We start from the raw sequence: 21444 nt of genomic DNA, 5'->3' as shown, positions 1-21444 counted from the left end.
CGGAAGAGCACTGTCATCAAAACAGCTTGATGGACACCTCCGGAAGTGATGCTCAGGGTTCCGGGAGCGTGCTGGCGGGAGACGGGAAAGGCAGCGATTGACGCGGCAGCTGGAGGATGAAGAAGGAGCACGTTAGTCACTGTCAGTTCTCCTCGTGGTACCCGCTCTTCCGAAGCCTTACCATCAAGAGGTAGGATACCCGGAGGCGAACTGCGATGTCTGGGCCAACCCCATCCCCTTCCGAAAACTAGACCACAATCCAGGCCTTCTTACGGCTAGGTGGAAGCCGCGGTGTTGAGCTGTGGACTCCCCGTTGAGGTGGCAAGATTAAAGAAGTAGATCAGAATTTACCGTGCTACCTTCTCCGAATCACGGAGCGTATCAAGGGAGGGCCATAGGCAGGGTAAAATGAAATAGACACTTTCGGAATCGCCAGACTCTCAAGGCTATAACCACAACAAAACTGGATGGTCCGTCGTGCCGTTGACTGACAAATCCCTCTGGTGACAGTTGAGTTCCGTCCCTGTGAAATGAAGTTCCTGGCTTTCAAGTGTGTTGTGAGGCCCCGGTAAGGTAGTTTGTGTAGGAAAAGTTAGATGGTTGCCTTGCTGCTGACGGTGCGGTGTGCTGAGAAGCGGTCCACCCGCAAAGAGTGGGATCGTATTCGTTCTCCAGTTCCCTGGCCTGGAACGAGGAGGCTTATCCAGGTTTGCAGAATGCCTGGGGTGGACTGTTGGGTCCTTTATCCTATCGTTCAAATGTAAGGCAGCCAGGGGACTATCCCTAGCCGTTCAAAAGTAGTCAAAATCTGAAGGATGTGGGTAAGACCAACAGGGACAGGTCAGTGCCTTAGGAATCCATGGGTAGGTAGGATTTTCTACCCTTTCCTCACTTGTCCTTTAGGCCTACTTAGATTGCCAAATATTTGGACATCAACTAAACTATCCCTCCCTTTTCATTCTGTCCCTTTTTTTTTTTTTTTGAAGGCTTGAAAGAGCACTTGCAGGCTATTCAAACGTTGTTTCTTTTCCATCTTGTTGTTCAAACATAGAATCTCTTTCTAGTTATACATATGGTAGTGGAATTTACTAAAACGAAAGAAGGGCTGTTGCTGCAGCAGTAATTCCTATTGATCACAGGTTCTCTTTCCTAGCTGGTATTCCAGTCCTTCACTAACTTACATAATTAAAAGCAGGCTGTGGGTCTGAAATGACATTTGGGGTATTTGTGTTATTGTGACAGCTGGTTGGTTTACTTGTGAACTTGTCAGTCATTTTTTTTGTGCTAAAAATCCATTCTTTGTTTGTTTGTTTTTTTCATTTTGTCTTTTTGAGAGTCTGGTTGTCCTTGAACTGGTGACTTTCCTACTTCAGCCTCTCAAGGGTTGGGGTTACAAGTGTGCATCACTATTCCCTGGCCTGCACTGAAAATTCTTAAAAACTGTCATTTGGTTTTTGGATAACTGTCTGCTGTAACCCCTGCATAATGGTTTTTTCCCCCCCTAAGTGGAAAAAGGAATTAGATTAGGAATTAGATTCTAGAGTTGGAAGCCTCTGTCTGGCTTTAAATTCTGGTTCTATCAGCATCTTCAGCAAATTACTTAATCTCCCTAAACTTCATTTGGTAAACCCAGAAAGGAATAGGATTGTCACTAGCATTGCATGAGAGAAAATACTTAAAATGCTGCCTCTCTTTCTAGCATATAGTAAACACACACAAATGCTGCTTGTTGCCTTTTGTTTTTAATAAAGCCTCGCTGAAGCATATTACTTCACTTAAAATGTATGGTGTGCATGAAGAAGATAGTGAAGAGGAAGTAAACCAATAAATGGGATTTTTCTGGCATCACAAGTCTATGCCTAATCTGTGTTGCCTAAAGCCACCTTTAAAATGTTTATTTATTTATTTAATGTCTGTGCATGTGGGTGTGTGCATGTGCATGTTCGTGCATATTGGGCACGTGGGGGTTACAGGACAACCTTAAGGACTCTTTTCTTTTTCCATGTGAACCCTGGGGATTGAACCTTAAGTCTTCAGACTTGATGGCTTGTACCTGTACCTGATAAGCCATCCAGCCTGAAAGCCTTTATTCTCTTTTAAACCATTTCCTCTGTCTGTTTAATTCAGTGGTGATATTGCCAGCACCTAGCAGAGCAGGACACCCCTTCTCCAGTCCAGAGGGTTACAAAAGGAGTCACATGGCAGCCACTGTCTGCTTCAATACTGAAAATACAAATCTACTATTGTTTTAGCATTGTTATTTGATGTTTATTATTTTTGTTTGAGAGATGATTGTGAAAATTCATTTTTAAAAATAATTTTTATTTATTCTTTCTGAATTTTATACATGCATACAATGTATTTTGATACTATTCACTCCCCTTCCACTCCTCTCAGGTCTAAGTAAGACAGTCCACCTCCTAACTTAGTGATGCCTGTGTGTGCAAGGGGGTGGGGCCATCTGCTGAAGCTTGGGAGATCTTCCAGTGTCCCCATCACGGAAGAAAAATGACTCTCCTTCCCGCAGCCACCATCAGTCGTCAGTAGCTGTCAGCTAGGAGTGGGGCTCAGAGCTCCTCCCCTGTTCATGTTAGAATTTTGTCTGGCTAGATCTTTTGTAACCACAGCTTCTGGGAGTTCATGAGCGCAATGCCACGTCATGTCCAGAAAACAGCATTTCATAGTGTTTGTTTAGGGATGTTCCCTGAGCCTTGGGTGTGAGGCTGCTGTAGTTGTGCCTTCCAGAAGGGAGCATTCGATAGTCACCCATTCTCAGCACTGTGGCCAGGGGTGATTGCTCTCTGGTTCTGTGGACTTGGCTAGGGTTTTGTTTTATTTTCCTGTAAGAACTACTATGGTAATTGTGGGAACTGCAGTGTGTATTCTATTCTAGTTTAGCTATATTATATTGTATTCTATTCTGTTCTATCTACATTCTACTAGTTCCTGGTTTTTGCTCCATTTCATATTAAAATGATATGGATACTTTTTTTTTTTTTTACAAATAATTATAAAGTGAGTCACGTGGAATCTTTTCTACCAATTTGTCGCTAGTCTTTTTAAGTGACGCCTTTTTTGTATTTTTTTTTCCAGTGTCATTCTCCCACTTCCTCAGAATGTGAAAGACTATTTACTTGATGATGGGACTCTGGTGGTTTCAGGAAGGTAAAGTATAGCAGAAAACAATTATTATTTTTTTCCAACATAGCATTTTTACTGATTGTCTGGGAATTTCACATCATGCACCCCAATTACACTCACTTACCAGTCCTTTCGTATCTGCCTCCCCACCCTGTGAGCCCCTCAAAAAAGTAAAAATTAAAGTAAAAAAAAAACCAAAAAACAAAAAACCAAAGAAGCCCAGTTTATGTTATCTATATACTTACTGGAGCATGGTCAGACTCTCAGTGCCCTTCCCAGTAAACAGAACTGAGTCCTTCCCCTCCTGATCCCATCCAGAAGCCAGCAGTTGTGGAGAGCTACTCTTCAGCCTCCTTATTGCACTTTTTAAGAGTTCTCTTTGATGGCTTCCTGTTTAAACAATTCTTCTCCCTCCCCCCCAGGGTTGGTGTATTCAGTGGTTAATTTACATGTCACAAAGTCCCTATTTTCTCTAACAGCAACTATTCCTGTGTGGTCAGATAGGCAACAAGCATGGTCCCAGCTCTCTTCCCCATTCAGACAAGGGAGGGTCAGGTCAAAGAAGATGAACTTGATGTTTCCCTGGGTTCTTCCATAAAGATAAGAAAGTTCAACACCAAAATCCTTTTGGGGACTTCTTACAGTTAGGAAGCCAGCCCATTTCCCCCTGAAACCTAGGTGTGCAAAGGGTAATCAGATTAACTTGACTAGCCTAGGATAATCAGGTTTTCATATGAGCGCACTGGGGAGTCAGGACAGAGCCAACATGGAAAAAGCAAAGCCTACATATCAGGCGTCAGTCACATTAGCGTCTGTCCACTTAGGAGTTGAAATTAGTGGCTAACACAAGAACATATTCTTCACAGAAAACCATAGGCTCACTCCTCATACTCATCAAATGTCTCTCCTTTCCTAAACAATTCCTTATAACCATAAAGAAACAGTGTACTTACTACATCTTGACATTTTTGCATAAATAAATAGATTAGCCTGGGCACCATCTTCTTCACTCAGGAGGCAGAGGCAGACGCAGATGGATCTCTCTGAGTTCAAGGCCAGCCTGGACTACATAGCAAATTCCAGGCCAGCCAATACTACAAAGTGAGAGCCTCTCAAAATAAACAAATAAGCTCCAAAGATTTGTTGCACAACAAGTACCTTTACTCCTGAGCCACCTCCTCAATCCCTTTTTTGTTTTTTGGGACAGAGTTTTGTCACATTCCCACACTGGCCTGATGTTTACTATGTATGCCAGGCTGGCTTCCAGCTTTGGTCTCCCTGTGTCATTCTCCTGGGTGCTGAGGTTTACAGGTGCGCAGTACAATTCACTGCAGTCCTTTGACCTTTAGAAGCTGTTGTGTAGTTCCTCTCTCTGTCTTCATTCACATCTCTGATGAGAAGCCAGGCCATTTAAAGGTTCATCCCTCACTTTCTTTCTGCAGTGGCTTAACAGTAACTCCTGCTGGTACATCATCCATCCCTCAGCTCCTCCTGTTTTGTGGTGATACTTCTTTCCATCATTCCCTAAATGAGTGCAGACTGATGAGAACAGGTGCTGTGGCCGGTTTTCCTCACCTCAGCTCTTGGATTAGCAGCACCTGGCACCTCAGAGATGCTTGACAAGCATTTGTGGAGTGGACCTTACACTTAGAGTGGTATATCTTTCCGGTATTGCCAGCATGAGCTTTATTTAATTTTTACTTTTACTTAGTGTTTGAGACATGGTCTCATTGTGTTGCCTAGGTAGGCTACATGGCCCCTTGTTCTCAGTCTCTTGATTTGCTGGGTTAAAAATGTGCGGCACCATGCCCAGTTTGGCCTCATTATTGCCTGCTGGATTATTAGTGTAGACTTTTGGATTGTATTTCTGGCCTCTTAGCATTGATAATCCTCTTTTGTCTTGTTTTTTGTTTTTCATGGCAGAATTTCTCTGTGTAGCCCTGGCAGTCCTGGAACTCTGTAGTCCAGGCTGGCTTTGAACTCAGAGATCTGCCTACCTCTGCCTCCTGAGTGCTGAGATTAAAGGTGTGTACCACCACTGCCTGGCCATTGATAACCTTTTTATAACCTGAAAATTGTTAAAGTAGAGCCTCACTAACTTGATGTAATTAAAGAATAAGGAAGTGATTAGAAAAAAAAAAAGGTTGCTAGCTTAATGTTAGGGTCCTGCCTAACATGATTAGTTTAAGTTTAGTCTCTTGTACTGAAAAGAAAATTGCTATTCTCAAATGTGGTATATGTAATAATTCGCAGTATAATTGACCCCTAATATTTATGTTTCCGTGTGGTGTACATTGAAGAGCCTCCTGTGTTTCACCAGTCAGATGCTTGCGTGAGCCCCAGGTACTGGCAGGCACCACGTGGAGCGAACAGTATTAGTTGAGAGATGTGAGCAGGTATCTACTCACCTCATGGGGGGCCAATGACAGATCTAAGTCTGACTGGGTGAACCACGTTGCTCTGTTGGAGCCACCTGGAAGAATGTGGATGAGAGGTAACTTACAGAAGCGGAGGTGACTCAGCTGCATCACCCTGGAGCCTGGGAGCACAGTACACAACCTGCCGACACCTGAACAGGGTAGAGACTGCCTCCTTCAGGCGGTTCAGTGAGCCTCTCTCAGGTGGCCCTGTCGGTCTCTGCTTCTGTGCAGCTCAGCTTGTCTGAGAGTCCCGTGGACAGCTCAGTCTATTCCAGTGCTCCACAGCACTCCTTACAGCTTGCACGTGCTTGAAGAGGGGAGGCATGGCGAACCTGGCCAATTTTATAAAGACTTCCTGGAGCCTTGGAGCTGTTTACTTCCAGAATATGGGGTTTTCTGCAAATGCTACAGCTGGTAGAGAAAGGAAGGCAAGAAGGAAATCTAGTTCAACACGACACGTTAGCTGCTGCTGGTTCTATAGTCTGACACTGGGCAGTTTATTTTAGACTTATTTAAGTATGGCACAGTTTTAGGAAAAGTTCCTGTAACAATTATCTCAATTCTATATGCACAATAAAGCTTAAGGAAACTTTTGAAAAGTACATGTACCCTCTCCCATAAAGATGGGTTCTATAGGTCAAGAGCCTAGGATCTGGTGTGGTCACATAGATAGCATAGAGGTCTCCAGGTTATGAAGTACATGTGACATCTCCCCTAAGTGTGGCTCTATTGACTGAGAAGCAGTGCTGAAGATCAAAGTCTAGGAAGGAGAGATTTGGGATAAACATTAATAATCTAGGGGATTTGGATGTGGCTTGGCCCTGCACATAGCACAGATTACCAGGCTGATAACATGCACACCCAGCCTTCTGGGTGGAAAACAGGAATACACATCCCTTCCCTTGAAGAGACAAGCTTCTGTGTTTAACACTCATGGCTTCCCCACAGGATGGACCATTTCACCTCCCCCTCTACCATCCTGTGACTTAACAAGCTTCTTCCAAGATGGGGGTTTTAGCTGGGAGGAGGTTCTTATATAGCAAGGGTACTGTACAGTATGCACAGATCACCTGGGCACCCAGCCCTTTTGGGGTTGGCGATACGGCTTCTTTTATGAGTCAGAACAGTACAGGGTTAATTCTTATGTCCTATTGCCTAGATTCAACTCAGCCACAGGGCCATCAAAGCACCTCCTGTTCTCGGACAACTGTCACTTACTGGTTTCTTGCCTGCAGTGTGGAGCGTATCTGATCAGTGCTGGGATCTTGTCCGTCTGAGCCTCTGTGGGCCTTGCGGGCCTTGTGAGTCCATACATGTGTTAGTCTCTGCTGTGTCTGGAAGACCGTCTTCAGTCGTCTACCTCCTCTGGCTCTTTACAGTCTTTACACCTTCTCTTCCATGTAAATCCTCAAGTCTTGATGACGTCATCTGGGCTGAGTTCTCCAAAGTCCTTCCCTTTCTGCACATTGTGCATTTGTGGGTCTCTTTGTTAATTACCATCTACTACAAGAAGAAGCTTCTCTGAGGAGGGTTGAGTGAGCCTCATAGCAGAGGTGGTTCCAGTAGAGAGAGGTTCTGTAGCTTGGCAGTAACAAAGGACTGCAGATAGGCTGGAAGGGAAGGCTGAAAGGGCCTGCCAGGAAGAACTAGTCTTTTTATGTTCTTAACACAGCAAAATACTGTCCTTATCATTAGTTAGTAAAGTACAACTATTAAGAAAAGACACAAGCATACACATGAAAATTGAGATAAATGTTACCATTGAGATAATGTAAGAACAGTAGTGATTTTAGAGTAACAAAACACATTTAAATTTTATATTCTTATTTATTTTTCTTGAATAAAGGTTTTACTTTCATGTATGTATGTCTGTTTGCCATGGGTGTGCCCAGTCACTGGAGGTCAGAAGAAGGCATCAGATCCTCTGGAACAGGAGTTATAGGGGGCTGTGAGCCTTTGTGTGGGTGCTGGGAATCAAGCCCAGGTCCTCTGCAAGAGCAGCCAGCATTGTTAACTGCTGAGCTGTTTTTCTAGCCCCACATTTTCAAGCTTTTGAGGACCTTTGTGTTGGGTGGTTAGACACAGCGTGTTAACGGTGACATTTCATTGGAAATCACCGTGTAGTGTTTAGACAGGTGCGAGAGAAGGAAGGCTGGCTCGGTAGAGTTCACAAGTGGACGGCACGCTGTGTGGCACTCCCTCTAAGGTAGTGTCTGGTTCTTGGGCTTGTGGACCTGGAGGCGCAGTCCTTCAGCGCTGGGGAGAGTTGATTGGGACTGAGGAACTGATAGATAGCACTACAGGTTGACTGGCAAGTTAAGAGCGCCAGTTTTTATTTACAAAGGGGCCATGCCTTCCTGGTTTTTGCCGGTGCTTGGAAGAACTCATTGTAGGGTGACATATGGTCAGAATCACTGTAGCTTCATAGATCATGCATCATATATTATCACCACTTTGTCAGTGTTACCTCCACGCAGTATTATTTCTTGTGATGTTTGGAGACATAGTGCCCCATCACACACGTGTGCATTTGTGCGCGGATACTGTGTAGGTGTGCCATGTTGTGCACATGGAGGTCCGGAGACAATCTCAGGAGTTGGTTGTCACCTTTCCCCTGGTTGGTTGTCACTTTTCCCAGGTCTCTGTTGGTTTTTTTGGATGTGCCAGGCTGACTAGCCATAGCTTCCAGGGAGTGTGGGATTTGAATTTGAGTTCTCATGTTTGTATGGTAAGCCTTCTCCCCCACCTGACTTAGCTGTCATACTGTCTGTCTTCACAGTAACTGTAGTTAAAGCAGCACTAAGGAGAGTATCTTGTCATTGCTGTTGACTGCTGTAAGGCACATTTAGTTTTTTGTTGTTATGGTTTGTTTACTTTTAAGATACAAGTCTCACTATGTTGCCCACGCTGGTCTTCTATTCCTGGGTTCAGTTGATTTCTTCAAGTCCAGTTTCTCAAGGAGACAGGGAGATAGGCAGGTATCACTGTTATGTTTAGCTAATCTTTTGTTTTCACTGGCGCTGATAATTGCACTTTAAATTTTGCTTTATTTTCTCTGTTTATCTCTGCTATTTTGTAGACATTCCTATAGACATGTATATACATTACATATATGAAACTTGTTTTCGACAGCTCCCTGTACAATTGGCAGGGCTCTAAGGCAGCTGCACTGTTGTTGGCTGGCACTTGCTTCTGGGCTGGAATTTTGTTTCTTGGGTACTACATTTTGTTTCTCTTGGTTTACCATTTTATTAAAGCAAGCTTTAGAATGCATAGGGGGAACGCTTTTGAGGAGTTCTATGTATGAAAACATTTTTATTTCCCTCTCTTATACTTGGTGTTAGTGAGCAGAATAGTTGGCTTAATATAAAATTCCAGGCAGAAAATTGCTCAAATTCAAATTTTGAAGGCCTAGCTCACTGTCTTTAATATGCTCTAAGGTCTCAAGTCATTCTGGTTTGTGCCTTTTTTTTTTTTTTTTTTTCGGTAAATGGCCTTGGGATTGTCTGTTCTATATTTTATATTGCATGATAATCACCTTGATCCTTTATCTATTGTGGTGTAACATAGCACCTCAGACTTAGCTTAAACCAGGACCATTTTGTTTGTCATTGGTTTCCTGGCTGTGTCTCTCACATTGCTGCACATCTTGCCAGCAGAATCACTGCCAATTTTTGTTCCTGGCCATCTTTCCAAGAGTTTTACATAGCAAGCAGCTTCAGGAGAGATATCCCTCTCCAGAATAAAACAGGTTAGATATGTTCCCTGGGATAACGCATGGAGCAGGCTCTTGGATTCCTTTGTAAAAGATGAAACTCCTTAAGAGGAAGTACCTCAGTTAGTTGTCTGCAAACCTGGGCCCCTCTTCTGTGTTGCCCTTGTAATACTGGAGGGCCAAGAGGGAGCTGATTCAGAGATGGAGTTCCTGCTTTGTGTTGTCTGTAACAACGCCCTTTCTTTCTGAGTCAGGAATCTCGCGATATCTGCTGGTGTCCAGCAGGCTGTGGGAGGTGCCCTTGTTAGCGTGTGCATATGGTGAAAATCCCATCTTCATTCTTGGCCCTGCGCAAGTCTTCTGTTGGCCTTGCAAAAGTCACATGGCTGTAGTCATTTGGTGACCAGGCTGAGGTGGGGCATCATAGGATGAGCTCTACTCGTGCCTGACAGTTAATGCTATCACTTGGGTCTCCTGATCCTCAGTAAGGATAACAGCCGTAGCTTTTCTACAGAGCAGTGAAAACATTGCAGAAGAGTGTGAAGAAAGCTGTAAGGACTTTTGGTGGCCCAGTGCAGAATCAGGTGGTATTGCTTAGGATAAATCCTGTGGGTCAGAATGAGTCTTGAAGTGAGCCTAAATTAATTAGAGGGATGGGGAAATAAATTCTGGAATGTGATGGGAGGAAAGGCAGAATAGTCCTACAGAGAAATACATGGGAAGTTTACAGGCTTGCCTGCCAGCCTCCTTTCTTGTCTCCATCCCTTCTTTCACTTGCTTCCTTGTGTAATCCAGCACAGATCTAGAGTAATCCTTGACACCATCGCACATCCTAAGTTTTCCTTGTACAAAGAAAAGGTCTTGGTTTTGCCTCTCGGTGCTGTTCCATTAGCTTTGTAGATAGCGCTTCCCGTCCCTTCATTTGCCCTCAAATTGTCCGATCTTTCCTGTCTTTGCTACCACTTTCTCAAATATTTTGGACAAAGTTGTACATGATTCTTACATTATTAGTAGAGATGGAATTTGGGGTTTTCTTCCTGTTTTTGAGTATTTTTAAGCAGACAGAATGTTTTTATTCTGCAACCTCTTCTTGGCAATATACTGTTATTAACTTTATATATTTATTAGCGTCTGTTTCAAAAAGTAAACATTTCTTTATATTACTCTTCATAAAGCTATCTGTATTGTATTTATTTATTTTTATAAATTTAATACATTTGAAAATAGGACTTCATGATACCAAACTATTGTTCTCACTTAATTTTTGCTTTCTGGTTTCTTAGGGAAGATCCGCCAACATGCTCCCAGCCAGACAGTGATAATGAAGCGGAGGAAACACAGGTCAGTAGAGAATCATCTGCTTGGTGTCTCTTCTCGTTTAAACACTCTTGGAAATGCTTTCAACATATCTTACCTTATGTTTTATTACAACAAGGCTTACTTTGACATAGATATGTCAATATATACACACATATGTGTGTGGTATATGAGTTTACGCACACCTGTGTTTGTGCCCTATGCATGTGCATACAGAGACCAGTTGAGACATTCTCTTGCTGACCCTGGAGCTCACTGTTTCTCAGCTAGGCTAGCACTGGCCAGCAAGCCCAGGGATACCCTCAATCCCACTCCAGCACTGGGGTTGCAGGCATGCACAGCCACTTCTAGCCTTTAATGTGGGTATTGAGGATTAGAACTCGGCTTCTCAAGCTTGAGTAGCAAGTGCTTTTACCTATTGAGCCACCTCCTCATTCACTGTGTTCAGGGAAAGATGTCTCCTGTGTGTCATTTTTAGGTAGCACACTGCCTTTGTTATCTTAATACAGTATTTAAATGGAATGTTTTCTTTCTGTCTTGTCCATGCAGTGGTCGGATGACGAGAGCACAGCAACACTTACGGTAAGAGCAGAGCCGCACCAGCGTGGGGCAGCCTCACACTGTCACACAAGAGTGAGCCTCAAGGCTTAAGTGCTAATCTCTAGGTTTGATGTGCTTTTCTTGGGGTAACTTGCTGTCTAGGGGTTCTCACTATTTGTAAAAGTAACAAGTCAGTTTTATCAGGGAAGCCCTCTTTCCCCCTCTGCTTACAAAAGAAATATCAAAAGTACATATTTGATGCTCTACTCATTTCTGTTAGACTCTGAAAGATGGAATCAAATCAGATATTAACTCTGAGGTTCCCAGATGAGTGGGAATTAACATGAAAAGTCAGTATTTACTTGTTCAAGGATATTTAAATGGCATAAAGTTATTCCTTTCAAGTGAGACTAAAGTACTACTCAAAGGTACTTCTATTTGTTTTGATTGAAGAGAGATAATTTCAAGGATACATGAAAAAATGTGGAGATTTTTGTAAAAGTGGTGTTATTTCCTTAGGTCACCATGCCAACAGATGCAGAGATGGGAAATTTATGTCTTGTTTACGCCAGGTGGCATGAACATCACTCTTATATATGAGAGTCCTGTTGAGTTCAGTGTGGTACTGTCATAGTTGGCCTCTGGAGACGATGGACATTTGATTTCCACTGTCGAGGGCTTGTGAACCAGGGAGACGGATGGCTTAAAGCAGAGAGAACACTTAACTGAGGGCATCCAGAAATGCTTAGATGGGAAGCAACATGTGGCTAAGGACTTTTAAAATATATTTTTATAAGTTCCTCCAGAATTGCATACATGCAGGGCATTCTGATCCGATCCATACCCACCGCTCCCACTAACGTCCCAGACCCCTCCCATCCCCACTCACAACTTCATGTCCTCTCTTTTTGGTTAATTACCCACGGTGTACTGTATCTATACTCATGGGTTAGGACCATGCGTTCATTGATACATTTGACCTGCATCTTAAAGAGAATAAGGTAATTAGTAAATGAGCTTACAGTCACAGAATATTGGTGACTAGATATGTATGTGACGTAGTCTGTTCCTGCTGCTGTAACCCAGTGTGCTAGATTATTTATTTGTTATAGTTATATATATATGCGCACGATGTGCATGCATACATGTCCATGTCCACATGCATGTGGAATCCAGAGGACAACTTGAGTGTCATTGTTAAGAACACCGTCCACCTCCTTTGAGACAGAGTGGCACTGGCTGGAAGCTTGCCAAAGCAAGGCTGGCCAGGCAGCAAACCCCAGATTTCTTCCTGTTCCCACCTGCCTAGCTGGGGGATCGTAGCTATGCACTGTAATGTGGGCCTTGAGTTTTATGTCACAGTCTTAGACGGTGTAATTTAGAAATACTAGAAATTTATCTCTAGGAAATAAAAGAGCAAGGTATATATACTGTCTGGAAAGAAGTTATCCTTGCTTCAAGATGGCACCTTATTTCTGTATGAGACCATGCTAAAGGACACAGGAGAGCTGAAGAGCTCTCTGATGTCTTTTATAAAGCTATTAATTTTGTTCATGAAGCCCCTCATGACTTAACTTCCTTAAGGTCACACTGTGTTTTGGATTAAAGTTTGACACAAACTTTATTATCAGAACAGTGGGAACTAGAGAGAAAGTTCAGTGGGTAGAAATGCTTACCACTAACACAGAATTCCTAGGTTCAGTTCCCAGCACTTCTATCACTTGGCTTAGAACCACCTATAACTCCAGCTCCCCATTTCATGCTCTCTGGCTTCTGCCCTCTGGACACCTATACACAAACAGTACATAAACTCATACACTGGACAAATAAATAAATACATAAATAAATAAGATTTAAGACCATAACTGTCTTTTTGTCCCTCTCTCTCTCTTTCTCTCTCTCTCTCTGTGTGTGTGTGTGTTTTCCATACTCTTGCACACTGAGAAGGTGCAGAATCAGTGATGTTTGTCATGGTAGCAGGGAGCATACTTAATGCCTTTATGTTGGCTTATGAATATGATTCTTCACTAAACTAAAACCTCTTAGAGAAACCCAGGACTGAGGTTGGGAAAGTTAAATGGCTTGCTGGGCCAGAAACTAAAGAAATGGAAAAGAATGATGGGAACCTGACAGATCCCAGAAACCAGCTCTCTCTCTGCTCTTTAAAAATACCAGGATTGGGGCTGTAGAGATGGCCCAGTGGTTAAGAGAACTTGCTGTTCTTCCAGAGGACCCTGGTTTCAAATTCCAGCACCCAGATGGCCATCTGGGTGTAACTCCAGTTCCAGGGAATCCAGCACCCTCACATAGGCACACATGCAGGCGAAACACCAATGCATGTAAAATAAAAATAAATGAATCTTTTTAAAAAGGGGTCGTGGGAAGACTGGAGTGGTGGCTGGAATTAAGAGCATTGTCTGCTCTTCCAGAGGTCCTGAGTTCAATTCCCAGCAACTACAGGGTGGCTCACAGCCATCTCTATAGAGAAGTCTGGTGCCCTCTTCTGGTGTGCATGCAGACAGAATATTATATCATTATAAATGACTAACTCATAAAAAAAAATCAGGGTCAGCTTGGTGCAGAGATGCACACCTGTAATCCCCCCCCAAAAAAAACGGGGAAAAATTATATCAAGGTCATGAACAATAAGTACTGTAGAGAGAGAAACTGTTGGAGATTATAGGATATTCATGAAACATGACGCCTAACTACAGTGGCTGTTTCTGTTTTGGGTTCTAGATAAGGAAAAAGGTTCTGACTTTTCTTTTGCTCTAATAGACCCTGTTAGGACAGTGAGCATGCTTCAATATGACCTAGAGATTAGGCAATGGTGGTCTATTTCTGTAATACTCTTGATTGCGATCATTTTACTCCTATAAAAGAATGCTTAAACAGCTCTTTAGGAAATATATATTCATATTTAGGGTAAAGGGACTTAGTGATTGCCATGCGGTCTAAAACAGCATGGGAAAAGAATTTATTACATGATGTAAATATAAGTAAATAGACATGCATAGAGAATAGGGTTCTCTATGACAAAGCAAGTGGGATAAAAGGGGGAGAGAATGTGTATAAATAGTGTGTAAACATTCTTGCCAATCTTACAGTTCTGGAACGCTGACATTATTTTAAAATAAAGGGTAATGAATATTTAAGTAATTAGTTCTCCAGGTAGAAGTAAGTGGAGATGGGCAACAGGAACACTCATGGATGGAGAAGTCTTAAGTTGAAGAGACACTGAAGCCTGGTCCAGGGAAGGAAACTGAAGGAAAACATTCTTAGTATAAGTGAAAAGGCGTCAGATAAGGAACACCCCTCTCTAAAGAGGGGGAGAGGGAGGAATGAAGGGGTGGAGGGAGAAGGTGGGGAGAGAGAGAGAATGAATGAGTCACATGCATGTAATAATCCCAGGGGCCTAGGTGTGAGGATTGCAATCTGGAGGCCATGTTCAGCTAAAAACCTAGGCCTCATCTGAAAAACAGAGGGAAATAATAGCCAATATTTCAGAAGCACCTTGGTGAATTTGTAATTTGGAAATATAGCTTAAAGACAGGGCAATTTGGATTTGTCCCTCCCCAAATCAACTCATTAAAGGTGTGCATAGGGAATGGAGAGATGTCTCAGCAGTCAAGAGCACTCCCTGCATTTCTAGAGGACACAGGTTTGGTTCCTAGGACCCACATGGCAGCTTATAGCCATCTGTATCTCCAGTTCCAGGCCATCTGGGACTGCCATCTAACCTTTGAGGCACCAGACTTGCACACAATTCAGTATATACATACATGCAGACTAAACAGTCACATATAAAATAGACAATAACATCTTAAAAAATAAAAGTTCCTAGCAAGTGACAGTATTATGTACAATTCTTAGAATCCCATATTTATGGACAAGTATGCATACTACAAAGTCATGAATTCTGACGAATATACACCAGTTTTGTAATGATGGTCAGGGTCTTTATTTCTGTCAGTAATATTTTTTTCTTTTGAGAAATACACAGTAATGCCTTTCTGTGGTGGCACACACTTTTAATCCCAGTTCCTGGGAGCCATAGGCAAGTGAATCTCTGAATTTGAGGGTAGAGTGAGTTCCAGCACAGCCAGGGCTACACAGAGAAACCCTGTCTCAAAAAAAATCTAAAAAAGAAGAAGAAGGAAGAGGAGGAGGAGAAAAAAGAAAAGAATCTATAGATAAACACAGCTAAGCAATTAATTTAGCTTTGTTTGACTGGACAGAAAGTAAAGTCAAACAAACCAGAACAAATAAAGGTGTGAGTTAAATATGCCATTTAGGAACGAGTAAATATAGCTTTTGGATATATTTTGTGGCTTTTAAAAAATGTTTATTCTTTTATGTATTACATCCCGACTACAGTGTCCCTCTTCCCACAATTTTATGGTCTTAAAACAATTAAGACTCTAAAAAGAAAGACAAGAGGAAAGGGGTGGGAGAAACCTACCCTTCCTGAATGAATGCAGTACAAGACTGAGGTTAGAAAGGCAGCTGATGAGATCTCAGAAAGTCTCCGTACATCAAATGAAAACGTGGAGTTTTTAAAGATTTTACTTTTGACTCCTGGAGGAACTAAACAGGTGTTAAAACTGTCTAAAAAGAATGTAAAGAAAAGACAGGGATAGTATTAAGTGACTATGTAACCCTCTGGGATGAGAGATGACAGCTGGATCCCTTTCAACAGGATACCATAGTTCTTCATTCTCACCATTACAAGTTGCTACGTTTACCAAACTGTTCATAGTTCAGACATAATGGGGGAAAAATTGCATAATGGTAGGCTATATGTCTGTAATATAACTGCCTATAATTTAAATTGTTCTGTAGGAGTCATGGTTTACTATTTCATAAGTCTGAATGAGTTTGAGGATTTGAGAGAAACAGTCACATCTTAATGTACCAAATAGATCTGGGTGTAGTAGTGCATGCAGTGATCCTAGCACTGTGGAGGGAGACAGGAGCGGTCAAGAGTTCAAGGCCAGTTTGGCTGCATAGTGAGTTTGAGGCCAGCCTGGGCTACATGAGAACCTGTCTCAAAAAACAAAGCAAAAGAAAACACATCAAAAAAAAAATTCACAGGGCTTTTGCATATGCCTACTGTGCACACAGTCCTGGAGTCGGCTCTTAGCGCTGCAAAACCACAGCCAAATGTGTGAACTACAGCAGGCCTCCCCTGCAGGGCTTCGTGGAGTAGGGACATGCAATTATTTTGTCTTTGTAGTTGTATCTCTTACAGTTATTTTAGATTTTATGTGTATGGGTGTTTTGCCTGCATGTATGTCTATGCATCATATTCATGCCTGGTACCAGAGGAAGCCAGAAGAGGGCATAGGATCTCCCGGAACTGGAGTTACACTGAGTGCTGTTTGGGTTCTGGGAACTGAACCCAGGTCCTCTGGAAGAGCCACCAGTCCTGGCATAACTATTGAGCCACCTCTGCTGCCCCAACTGTCTGTCTTATGGAGACCTCTGTGGTGCAGATCTTAGCTAAGTGGCTTTAATGATGGCTCTAGGACAGCCAGATCAGCAGCGGCTGGTGATTATGAGGAAGGAATCTGCATGACACATATCATACATCCTTCTGGTGGGAGAGGCAAGTGGAGAACCCAGGACTTCAAATTCAGTTGTTCATTGAGCAGCCCATGTCTAAGCTAGGTGGTAGTCTAGTGGAAGAGAGATGAGGCAGTCCATCAGGTAATGAAAGAGCTTGTTAACCGGCCTCCGACTGTCTCGCGTACAGGTAGCCCTTCTAGAGCTGAGGGTGTATCTGGGTGTCACAGTGTTGCCTGGCATGCATAGGCCAGGATGAAGTCAGCCTACAAATCAATGAGTTGTTTCTAATTGGAAGATATATTTTTTTAAAGAACTTTTTGGCCTTTAAAAAAATTGTTTTGGCCCTTTTAAAAAATAGACAGTTTTTTCCCTCTCTTCACTGGGCTAGATCTTGAGAGTCCACAGGAGCCCTCTGGGTTTTGTCGTGTGTAGGTAATTTTAGACCTCAGAATCATTTTCTGCTGTGGAGTTTGATTAGGTTTTTTTCAGGACCTGCAGTTGCCCACTAGGGGGCAGCAACCTCCTGAGGCTGAGGCAGTCGGGTAGTGCCGGGAAGAGTTTGTTAATATCCTTGTGTTCTTGCTCCCCAGAAAGTCTCATTTCCAGTCCCCTTGATATTTACCTAAAGCCTAAAGCAGTGTCTGTTGGTAATCAGACATAGCTTCCAGCTGAACAGCATTATTTCTGTCACTTCCCGGTTGAAGCAAACACTGCACTGAATTACTTTCTATTCGAAAATGTCTGTTTCTAATTCAACCAAGAAGAAAAGGACATTTTAACTTACCCAGATAGAATTTTCCATTTTTGTTTGTATTAAAAATTACCTGTAAACAGTAGTGTTTAGGTATAATTTATCACGTGTATTTTTCATTTTCACTGAACCTTTCCTTTAGATGGCCCTTTGAGTGTGGGTGTTATTTCTAAGAACTAGAGTGGATGTACAGACAATTTTCCACCCTCGTTGCATCTCTCAAAAAATACTAGCTCTCACTAGTCAGTGTGTGTGTGTGTGTGTGTATGTGTGTATACGTGTGCGTGTGTGTGTGCACGTGCAGGTGTGTGTCCGTGCCACGTTCTCAGAGGCCAGAGGAAGACACTGGGAGTCGTCCCTGGTACTTTTTATCTCATTCCTTGAACTAGGGTTTCAGCAAACTTGGGGCTTGCCATTTCAGTTGGGCTGGCTGGCCAGTGAGCTCTTGCAGCCTGCTTGTCTCTGCCCTCCCAACGGTGGTGTAACAGGCATGGGTAGCCACGTCTGGCTTTTGTACTTGGGTCTTTGTATCATAATTGCCGTGCAGAGCACACTTACCTGCTGCCCTACCCCAGCCCCTCTGCCCCTTTAGAGACAGTCTCGTGGAGCCCTGATTGGCCTTGGATTTGCTATATAGGCAAGAATAGTCTTGAGTTTTTAATTCCCGCCAGTATTTGCCAATCGGTGGGATTCCAGGGCATGTGCCATCACGCCTGGCTTTAGATGCCGGCCTTATGTTCAGAAAGAACCATGGATCTGTCCTTGTGTGCCATGTACTTGGTGACATCTGTGTTTTCAGAGTGTGAGTTTTGATCCTTTAGAAAGGACCATTTAAGAAATTGGTTATTTTATTTCACTTTCTGCTAAATATTATTTTTTGCTGATTTTATTTAACTGAGTGAAGGAACAAGAACAATAATTTATATTCTAAATAATTCTGTTTTTACCATTCTAACTACAACATTGAGATATTGATCCTGTTTTCTGTGATCCTCTAATGATGTTGACTTGCTCATGACTTGTTCTCTGTCTCTGTAGGCACCAGAATTTCCTGAGTTCAACACTCAAGTCCAGGAGGCTATCAATTCGCTGGGGGGTAGTGTCTTTCCTAAGCTGAACTGGAGTGCCCCAAGGGTAGGAACACATAGGACATCTCATTATTTGAATAATTGTTTGTTTTGTTCTTTATTTCACTTTATATCCCCATGGAGGATCTCATTTTATTCCTAATTTCAGGAATTGAGTTTATTGTATTCTTTTGATTTTGTACTTTCTATGAAATACTATGTATTCTGCCGGAAGACAATTTGACCTGTGTGTTGTCAGCCATACTACAATTCTGGGGCTGTTGATAGTCTGCATTTTTAAAACTTAACTGACTTAGCTGAGCAAAATTTTCTCTGTTGAAAAGTACTAATAAATATACCAGGGAGAGAGCTCAGTGGGTAAAGTACCTGCCCCATAGCGTGGGGGGCTGAGTTTGCTCTTGGGACCCACACAGCAGGAGAGAGCCGACTCTTGAAGTTGTTTCCAGTCTTTGTGTCAGTGTCCGCACAGGCGCACACACGAGCTTGTGCGCACTGGCGGGAAGGGCAGGAATCCGCTCTCGGGTGCTTTGTTTCTCAAGTAGTCATGTTCCCGGTGACTCTCCTTGCGTAAACACCGTGTACTCACCTGGTGCTCACCACTATGGTTACTAACGTTTTCCTTCCCGGTGCCTTTTTTTTTGTTTTTACTTCCTTGGAGTTGTAGTTGCATTCTGTTTTTGCGCAGCTGTGTGGTTTGCTATGTACATACTGACGTTTTAGTGGAATTAATATGCTGTTGGGTGTACTTATTTTAACCAGAAGCTTATTGCTTTTTAGTTTCTCAGTCAGCTTTTTATTTCTATCTGAATAACGTTTTACATTTTCTTTCTCTTCCACTAAGGAGTAGTTCTGGTTGCCTTGCTCATTTGTTTATTGAGTGATTTACATGCACCAGTGCTTTCTTCCATGCACACTTTCTTCCAGAGATGTGTGGATAGTTTTGGTAATTGTTGGAGTTTCTCTGTGTTTTTATCCTGTGGAAAGGGAGACTTGACCACACTGCACTGAGCCTTGTCTTTATGTCCACACACCCAGGACAGCCACTGTTTAGGTTGCAGTAGTGATGCTGTCACTTTCTTCCTTTCTCATCAGATAGACAGGGTCTTAACTGTCCTGAGCCTCTAAAGTCAGGTGCTTGTCTGTCTGTCTCTCCCAACAGGAAGGATGGAAAGGTCTGCTTTTATTTTGGAGAGTAGCTGTTTCTTTACCACTTGAATCTTTTAGCTGATGTGTGTGACTAATTAAACTCTCCTTCCACCTCTTTTTTTTTTTTTTTGTGGGGTGGGGAGATGGGGTTTGTTTCTCCTTTTTTGTTTTGTTTTTTGAGACTGGCTTTCTCTGTGTAGCCTTGGCTGTCCTGGACCAGGCTGTCGTTGAACTCATAGAGATCCCCTTGCACTATCAGATCAGGCATCCATTATAACCGCACAGCCTTCCTCCTTTCCTCTTAATGTGAAAAACATTGGAAAGTATTTGGCTCTGGGCTGAAATGTCTGGGCCCTTCCGCCTCAGGGTACATAACTGCACTTCTTTTTTAAAAATTACACTTGTTTTATGGGTATACTTGTGCATGCATGCTTGGCGGTCAGAGCACAATTCATGGGAGTTGGTTCTCTTCTCCCGGGTGTGGCCAGGGCTTGAACTCAGGTGGGCAACGTTGATGCAGAGTGCCTATACCCGCTGAACCATCTTGGTCCTCAGTGTGCATAACTGAGTGTCTGGCATGCAGTGGTCATGCTCTTTTTGTTGAGGTGTCATTTGACATCTGACGGGTCTACTAAAATTTGCTTGCTTTTGTTTGTATGGCTGTGCTGTGCTCGTGGCTGGCTTTACTCACATGTGTTTATTGTTTAGGATGCATACTGGATAGCAATGAACAGCTCTCTGAAGTGTAAAACCCTCAGCGACATCTTCCTGCTGTTCAAGAGTTCTGATTTCATCACCCGAGACTTCACACAGCCGTAAGTGTCTCAGTAGCTTTCCCTCGGCAAACCTCTGCTCTCTTCAGGGCTCCGCTGTAACAGTGCTGCATCATGAGCTACGGCATGGCCCTCAGGTGATAGGAAAGCGACCTTTTTCTTTCTTTTACAGCAGATGCCAAATAGTGGATATGTCTGCTTTATATATTAAACATTTTCCTGACTTTTCCTGTTATAAAATTCAAATATGCTTATTAACAGAAAAACAAAATTAGTAACTACTGACAAGGAAAACGATGGTGAGCTCATTGCATAAGCAGCTGTATATACGTCCAGGTTTCTTTTGATTCATAGAACTAATGTAAACATTCCTGTTTCTGCCTATGTAAGGACTGTTTAAATTTTTCATATGTTTTATTTTTGTGCGTGTGTACGTGCATACAAGTGTCACAGAGCACATGTGGAGATTAGAGGACAGCTTACAGGAATTGGTTCTCTCTGTACACGCTATGGATCGCAGGAGTCAAGCTCAGGTTGTCAGACTTGGTAGCAAGTGCCTTTGCCTCCTGAGCCATCTTGCCAGCCCACCTGCCCCATCTTTTAAACTTAGGACCTTTTTGTTTGTTTGTTTGTTTGTTTTATGTGTATGGTATTTTGCCTGCCTGTATATGTCTGTGGCCACATGCATGTCTGGTGCTTTCAGAGGCTAGAAGAAGGCGCCAGATCGCCTGGAACTGAAATTGTAGATCTTATATACTGCTGTGTGGGTGCTGGGAATTGAACCTGAGTCCTCTGGAAGTGCAGCCAGTGCCAGCTCTCTAGCCCCACTTGAAGAATGGGATCCAGTTGTTCTTATTTCTGTAAGTTGTCTTCACAGTGTATAGTGACATCTTTTTGTATTTTTACATTCATCCTTATTTTATATGACCTTGATGGTTTGCCAGTGGATTCTGGGAGCATGATATGTTTGAGTAATCTTTTCTTC

At 42.8% G+C, this 21444-nt stretch overlaps 1 protein-coding gene across 3 annotated transcripts in view; it reads left to right on the top strand.

Annotated features, from left to right (window-relative positions):
- The first annotated feature begins 50 nt into the window (after window positions 1-50).
- Window positions 51-21444, top strand: part of Cdc123 (cell division cycle 123) — a 48763-nt gene continuing 27369 nt past the window's right edge. For 2 of the 3 annotated variants that reach the window (XM_060373046.1, XM_021656506.2), the window contains exons 1-6: window positions 52-190; window positions 3094-3165; window positions 10560-10617; window positions 11143-11175; window positions 18491-18586; window positions 20395-20501. In XM_060373046.1, the coding sequence (XP_060229029.1) occupies window positions 117-190; window positions 3094-3165; window positions 10560-10617; window positions 11143-11175; window positions 18491-18586; window positions 20395-20501 (440 nt within the window). In that variant the 5' untranslated portion in view covers window positions 52-116. Of the gene's footprint in view, window positions 191-3093; window positions 3166-10559; window positions 10618-11142; window positions 11176-18490; window positions 18587-20394; window positions 20502-21444 lie in introns of all 3 variants that reach the window. The other variant, XM_060373044.1, reaches the window with a different exon arrangement.

This window comes from Meriones unguiculatus, chromosome 19 (assembly GCF_030254825.1).
Source record: "Meriones unguiculatus strain TT.TT164.6M chromosome 19, Bangor_MerUng_6.1, whole genome shotgun sequence".
Lineage (NCBI taxonomy): Eukaryota > Metazoa > Chordata > Mammalia > Rodentia > Muridae > Meriones > Meriones unguiculatus.
The sequence above is the reverse complement of the archived record's forward strand: the minus strand, read 5'-3'. Positions and strand labels throughout refer to the sequence as shown.